General features: G+C 38.4%; 1 protein-coding gene across 3 annotated transcripts in view; it reads left to right on the top strand.

The window, feature by feature from the left end:
* The first annotated feature begins 13 nt into the window (after nt 1–13).
* The window catches only part of Rexo5 (RNA exonuclease 5), a 56,325-nt gene continuing 48,479 nt past the window's right edge, over nt 14–7,859 (top strand). For 2 of the 3 annotated variants that reach the window (XM_032892786.1, XM_032892785.1), the window contains exons 1-4: nt 15–478; nt 3,088–3,200; nt 4,794–4,920; nt 6,111–6,207. In XM_032892786.1, coding sequence (XP_032748677.1) covers nt 362–478; nt 3,088–3,200; nt 4,794–4,920; nt 6,111–6,207 — 454 coding nt within the window. In that variant the 5' untranslated portion in view covers nt 15–361. Of the gene's footprint in view, nt 479–3,087; nt 3,201–4,793; nt 4,921–6,110; nt 6,208–7,859 lie in introns of all 3 variants that reach the window. The other variant, XR_004386850.1, reaches the window with a different exon arrangement.

Raw genomic sequence — 7,859 nt, 5'->3', positions numbered from 1 at the left:
GCGGCGGCCCTCAGCAGCGGTCTGTGGGACGTAGCCTAGGGTTGGTTCGGGACCTGGGGGGCGTGGACAGTCGCTTGATGGGAGGGGAGCCCCTCGCTCTGCGCAGGACGCGCCTCAGGGAGCGTTTCGAACTCCGCTACGCCAGAGACTGAGGAAACGTGGACTTATAGTCTGCACTGAGGGAAAAGGCGTAGGTTCGCGGCTTTTTCTATGAGAGCCAAGCGTAGTAAACTGGTTTGAGCTGCTTCGAGGGAAAAATAAACGGTCACACCTCAACAGCGCTTCGCTGGAGAGCCGCTGGGACACGGTTTCCTGGTCGCTGCGGGTCCTCAGCTCCAGCTGATCTTTTCCCTACAGCCTGATGGAGCTAGAGGAGGAGGAGAACCCCAGGAAAAGGAAGGAGACCCCGAACTCGGCCTCGACTACAGAGCTGGATGGACCTTCGTGGGATGTTCAGGATTCAGAGCCTCAAGCCAAGGTGAGCAGAGGAGAGCTCCAGGAAACTTGCCCGAAGTCACTTGTGGCTAGGAGTTCCAGAAGGGTCCCTGCACAAGGATAACGGCTCACCCATTGACCTCACTGAACTCTGCTCTCTTATTTGTAAAATTGAGACAACCGGATACCACCTATCCTAGGCTCTACGGATAGTTTAAAACTGACTTAGTGTCTGGTACACAGAATATTCATTTAACAAATATTTATTAAGATCCGTATAACAGAAAATGTTCCAGGAATATTCATGTACACCTAAGCAGGATTCTCTGTTTTCATACAATATTTATGAAGAAGTAAAGTAGGAATGGTCATTTTGATGGGGAATGTATCCTGGGGAAATGATTAGATGGATGAATGATATCAGTAATAGGAATGTCCTAATATTTGTATTTTGTAATGTTTCATCAAAAAGAGAATTTTTAATATATAATTTTTATTATACATTTAAAATGTATTTAGCCTGAACCATTTTCTCATGTTAAAGTTGTGGTTATATAATCGAAAGGGAAAAAATTTAGATTAGGGTGGGGAGGTTATAAAGCAAATGGATGTAAAGTCCCTTGGGGAAAGGGTAGTACAGAGATGAAAAAGAGCTTCATCTTTGGGGTCTGTATTCCAGTTGTGGTTTTGTTACCCATTTCTTCATTTCTTTGTTATAAAAGGGAGCAATGGTAAGTTCCCACTTAAAAGTTCTAAGAAATAATTTAGTACAAATAAATTTCTCAAAACTGTGTATGGCTAAGAGTTGGCAATGTGGCTCGATAGGTAATAGAGGACTTGCCTTGCATGTATCCTGAATTAAGTCCCTAGAACAGCCACTCAAAAAAGTGGTTAATAGTAAATACTTAACCTTAGCCCAAGTTAGGGTTTCTATTGCTGTGATAACATGCCATGATCCCATGACCCAAAATCAATCTTGTTGAGGGAAGGGTTTATCTCAGCCCTCATGTCCAGATCACAATCCTTCCTTCACTAGAATTCAGGACAAGAACCAGGAGGCAGGGACTGACGCAGAAGACAGGGAGGAGTGCTGCTTACTGGCTTGCTCCTCAGGACTGGCTCAGCCTGCTTTCTTATATCATCTAAGACCATCTGCCAGGGGGCACCACCCACCATGAACTGGGCCTCCTATATGGATCATCAATTGAGAAAATGGACACAGGCTTGCCTAGAGGCCAGTTCTTTGGAAGGACTTTTCTCAGTTAAGATTCCTTCCTTTCAGATGACTAGGTTGGGTCACTTTAATATAAAACTAGCCAGCACAGCCATGAAGAAAGTAGCAGTGATAGCTGATATTGTTAAGTACTTCAGGTGTGTTGGTGCCTAGCACTGATATAGTCATAGCAATCTCTCACTGGTCCTCTCAATCTCACAAGATAGAAGTATAGTTATACTGCAGGTAAGAAGACTGTGTCTCAGAGTGGTTAAGGAGCTTGTCCAAGATACTTTATGTCAGGTAATATGATGCTTGAACCCCTAAACATAATATCTGCAGTATCCCAGAAAAAAATGAAAGTAATAATTATCTGAGTTGTATAGGTGTTTATCTATTGTGAATTTATTTCACCTTTTTCTATTATCTGAGTCTTTTATAATAAGCAAAAACTACCTTAATAATCAGGCATAAGTATAAAACCTTTTCAATTTAAAATATATAATAGACAAATATTTAAACTTATTTTAAAAATTTGGCCTATAACCACTAATAAATTGTCAAATTTAACTAAAGCTTTGGTTTTAGTTAGATGTATCTCTTTTGGGAAAGCATTCATCATCCATTCCTCAGCATCTTTTAAAATAAGTACGTGACAAAGCCTTTTTAAAGGAACCAGGGAGTTTCCCTAAATTTTCTGTTGCCACAGGATAAATCTGATTGTGATAGGTTAGGTGACACTGATCTGTGATTTAGTTACTTTGTCTCCACTCTAACTGTCATGGCTTGCAATATTACAATTTTGGTTCCAGCCAAGCCATACTAGATGGCATGGCTTGGGTCCAGAGTTTAAAGAGGCCATCACCAGAACTCTAACCCTTAGGCTACTAAAAGAAGCCATCACCAAAACTCTAAATTAGTGTTTCTCAACCTGTGGGTCCCAAACCCTTTGGGACCCTTTCACAGGGGTTGCCTAAGATCACCTGCATATCTAATGGAGTAGAATTCATAACAGTAGCAAAATTACAGTTCTGAAAATAATTTCATGGTTTGGGGGTGCACCACAACATGAGGAACTGTTAGTAAGGTTGAGAACCACTGTTGTAAACCCTAGGGCACTTGCTTCTATGTGTTTATAATAGTACTGGCCCCCTGTAGTGGTTTTCCCTCCTGGGATAGAGTTCTTGAAAGCATGAACTTGGATAGTTATATTTTAATCATCCTACTGTAAGCACACAACTATGCATAATACACAAACTGTACCAATGTTTATGAATATTCTAATAACATACCACAAGTAACTATTTTAGACCTTTATTTTCAATTCTTTAGAACAGATCTTGTGTTTGTGTCTATATTAAAATTATCAGAAACTTAATAATTGCCTTTTTACCATTTCTGAGCATTATGGCTTGCTGAATTCTAATTTGTCTTTGCAGAAAGCTCGCTTATCTACCATTTTATTTACTGACAATTGTGAAGTAAACCATAGACAGCTGTGTGAGTTGCTGAAGTATGCAATTCTGGGTAAATCCACTCTTCCTAAACCCAGGTATGAGATAAACTATGCATGGACCAGAGGTTTCACACTGGTTTCTAGGGGTCCACATGTATCTTGTTGACATAGATATAGATGGTAGTTAGATGACAGGTAGAGAGACAGATAGGGAAAAATTCAATAATACATAACAGATATAATGTGGAATTTTTGTATAAAAATCTATATTGGTGATTTCTTTAAAAAGTTAAAAAATCTAGCAACCATCTCTCTGTTTTCCCACCAGTCAACATCTTTGTCAAAGCTGAGTAGCAGTCTGTAGATAAGGGTGTGTATACTCTAGTGTCCTACCCGGTATACTTTATTCATTATATCTCTCTGGCTACTATAGATGCTGTAATTTGCTTCCCCTGATGTGAACTTGATAGAAATCACATAACATTATTTTAATTCTGGTTAGTCTTTTACTTTTCTTATAAAGAACAAAGAGACGGCATTATTTGAGTGTGTTCAGTGGTAATTAATTTATGTGAAAATTAATTTTTTTTATGTATGTCTTAGTTAGGGTTTCTTTTGCTATGATGAAAAATCATGACGAAAGTAACTTGAAGAGGAAAGGGCTTATTTGGCATACACTTCCACATCATAGACCAGCACTGAAGGAAGTCAGGATGGGAACTCAAACAGGCCAGCACATGGAGGCAGGAGAGGTGCTTGTCATGGCTTGCTCAACTGCTTTCTTACAGATCCCAGCACAGTTGGCCCAGGGATGGTACCACCACAGTGGGCTGGGCCCTCCTCTGTGAATCACTAATTAAGAATGTCTTTCAGCTAGATCTTATGAAGAATTTTCTCACTTGAAATTCCCTCCTTTCAGATGACTCTAACTTGTGTCCAGTTGACATAAAACTATCATCACAATACCCATAAAGTTTTAAATGCATAACCTCCTCCAACAACCCCACTCCCAGACCCACACACCCGCAAAGCAACCTGGTTTTATAAATTGTCTAGATTTCTTAGAACCATCTTCTTTGTCAAGAAATACTGCCATCTGGTGGGGCATAGTGGCATATATCTTTAATCTCAGCTAATTTAGGAGACCGAGGCAGGCAGATCTGTGAGTTTGAGGCTAGCTTGAATTACATAGTAAGTTCCAGGGCAGCCAGGGCTATATAACAAGACCCAATCTCAGTGGAAGGACGGGCAGACAAATGCATGCATGCACGCACGCCTGTCATTAGATTGAAGCCAGCCTAATGTGCTGCTTTTAGGAGGGGTTATAGAATATGTTAGAGATAAACCTTTGTAAAATCAATTCTGATTTAAAATAAACTTTTAGGTGGAAGGAGAGAGCCATCTACCATAGTTCTCTAATTTCCATTGTCACACAGAACAACAGTGGATTAATTAATAAATGCATTTCATTTTACTTGACATTTGATTTGAATATAACAAATATTTATTACAAAGATTTTTATTAGAATTCTTTGAAGCAAAGACTGTCTTTGAGTTACAGAGCGTTAGTGGTTGGTGAAAGGTTTCATTAGTTGTCAATCACTCTTTCGTACTTGTCTTCTGTAGGCCTCTAACTGTCTGAGAGTGTCATCTTAGCCATATTGGTTTGTTTGTTTTTTTTCTCAACAGCTGGTGCCAGCTTTTACACCAAAAACAACTAAACAACGTGGTGGTTTTTATTCTGAAGGGAATGAGTCAGCTGCATTTCTACAGGTTCTATTTGGAATTCAGATTTCTCCGAAAGACATTCAGACATGTAAGATAAGAAAAATCTGTACTAAGGGCTAAGTTAGAGCCTCCCATCTTAAGACAGGGCATCAGTCTGGGAATATATTTCTCAACAACCTAGTTAAAGCAAACAACAGGAAGTTTATATAGACAGCAAAAGCACTAAGAGCCGTGTTTAGATTAGAATTTGTCAGTGACCTTCTTTGGTTATCTAGCGAAACAGTTATTCTCCAGGTTTAGTAGATAGCTTCTAGGTTGATTCTATTTTATTTGTAATATGGAAATTTTATAAATGGCAAAATTCACATGCAATCTGTTTTGTACCTCTTAAAGCATTATGTAGGGCATGGCGGTCCATAACTATGATTGTAACACTTGGAAGGCCGAGGAAGAAGGAATGGAATCCAGCATGGGTACAAGATCCTGTTTGAATTTGAATCTAATATGATTTCTATGTCCAGACCTTGCTTAAAAACAAACAAAAATTTAAACTGGATACCATTAGAATGCTATCTGTAGTGTAACAGCACCTGCCATCTAGAAAGAGGCATGTGACTCACTCTTTTGTTGCGTGCCCTGCTCCATTTCCCACAGTCCTGTTTGTCCATATATCTGAAGGCATTTGAGTCCATGAGCAAGGCCTGATCTACATTGCTCTTGATTCTCTTGCTTTGGTCTTTGTATCCACTTTATTGAGTATTTTTTATATGACTAGCCCTTTAGTAATCATACCATGTTTATCATCGATGATCATAGTTGTGCTTTAAAAGATAATTTATTTTTAAGAAAGTGAGTAACTCACTAAAGTTAATGGCTAATAAATTATAGAATTGGAATTTCAGCCCAGATGAACCTGTAACTAGAACTTTCCACCTATTTGCCCTATTGTATCATCTGTCCTGACTATCTGGTATGCTGTCCAGTGAAATAAAGAAATATAAGTCCCTGAAAACATTTAAGTTGTAAATTTCCCTGTGTTGAACTTTTTACAATGAAGAATGAGAGGAAAACTTTGCAGTAGTGATTTTTAGAGTAAATGTAGCTCTCTTACTTTCTTACTCTCTTTCAGGTTAAGGAAATAGTTCTCATTGTACAGTTACAAACTATTAAAGCCTAGACTTTTATGAAGGTCTGAAGCAACAGTGAAAGTCTAGACCTTTAACAGTGTTTTGTCTGTTTTCAAACATTTTTGAAAAGACTTATTAATATATTTTTCAGAAATTCAGCTTGCCTCCTCCAACATCTAGTTTTCTGTTTGATATCATTGGGCTGCAAAAGAAAAAATCAGCTAGAGGTTGTCCTAGGACTGTGGAAGGTATGACTTCAATTCTTGTTTGAAGTTTGTAAAAAGATGTTTACTCTTGTGAGAGATAATAGCAAAATCCTCAATTCTGATTTACTTCAACAACAACAAAAAATGTCTTTTTCTTTTTCTGAAGTAAGAATTTTAAAGTGGGCAAGCACCCAGAGCTGTTAGACACTAGGAACCATTAGTTCATGCCTCAGAAACTGGTCAAGTTGGGTACCTAAGGATATATGGCTGTCACTAACATTGAACTTATGTAATTACTGTGAACACTGTATTTTTGTACCTCCTAGGATATATATGAGAGGTGGAATCTTCCTTTTATATAGATATTATTCACACTGAAGAGCTGATGGGAAATGCAGTTGGTCCTGGTACTTTGTTTTAACTGTACCTGTGAACTGCAGGTACAGCAGTTAGAGCTTAAAGGTGATGATCATGACCATAATAACAGTGTTTTCAGACCTGGTTATATTCTTTGAATAAGTTATAGTTAACTTTTTAAAAAATAATGTAGGCGATACAATAGGAATTATCAAAATTCAGACATAGTCAAGGTAAATCTTGTCCAATGGTACTGCTCTGTGTTCAAAATAATAGTTAAGCAACTGAATAATTGCACCAAGGAGACATAAAAAGGTAGGACTAGTCAATTGGGCTGTTCCCTGCTACTTCCTTTAGAATTGTTTTCTCGTTTTCTTTGTTGTGGTGGTTGGTAGCTTCTAATTTTTCTACATTTCCATTGTTTCCCTCTCCTTCCGATAGATTCCTACATATCTGCAGTTATATTTGATTTGACATGTACTGTCTTTTAAATATCTCTAGATAAGTCATATAGAATATCATTTTAAAATTTGAGGTTTAAACAAAGGTTCTAAATTAACTGCTGAAAAATACAGATTGCTGGTGGGGGCTGAAAGGACAGGAGGTGGAGGTGAAAGAAGAGGCCTGGGGTTCCACTTAGGACTCTGCCTTGCAGACTTGAGGTAATGGTTTTATTCTGTAGGTATTAAGGAGCCAAAGGGGCTACAATTATAGCTCTATTCTCTTAAAGATTTGATCTCATTTTTCTAGCCTAAGGCTACCCAAGTCCCCAATGCAGAGTCCATAGCACTCTCATCGTCCTTGAGTCTTCTCTTTGGACTCTTCGTCTACTTGTCAAGTTTACCTGTCAAGTTTTCTACAGAAGACTCCTGGTCTTCATCTCTAGATTTGATGTCTCAGACTATAGACTTTTATTGCAGTAGTTGCCTCCTGAATATTGTTTCTTGGATATTCTACTTTCTTCCCAGTTATAGCATGGCTAAGACCATCTTATTTTATCTGTAAACAATAGGCTTCCATCTTCAATTTCCATGTTAGTACATTTTTTCCTCTTTAGTCACCAGTCAGAATTTTAGAGTTGTTTTATTTTGGCTCCCTGTCTCCAATCTACATGGCTCATTATTCCCTTTGCTCCTGTAAATCCTACCTGGATACTGCTTCGTCAGAGAGACCATTCTGGATATACGAGCATGACCATAGCCATTTTCCTCATCCAGTAGCACCCCCCTCTTTCTTTATTTTAAACTTTTTTTTAAGATTTATTTATTTTATGTTTGAGTACATTGTAGCTATCTTCAGACACACTAGAAGAGGGCATCAGATCTCATTACAGATGC

This window comes from Rattus rattus, chromosome 2 (genome assembly GCF_011064425.1).
Source record: "Rattus rattus isolate New Zealand chromosome 2, Rrattus_CSIRO_v1, whole genome shotgun sequence".
NCBI classification, from domain to species: Eukaryota; Metazoa; Chordata; class Mammalia; order Rodentia; family Muridae; genus Rattus; species Rattus rattus.
This window is presented reverse-complemented; position numbering and strand designations above follow the sequence as displayed.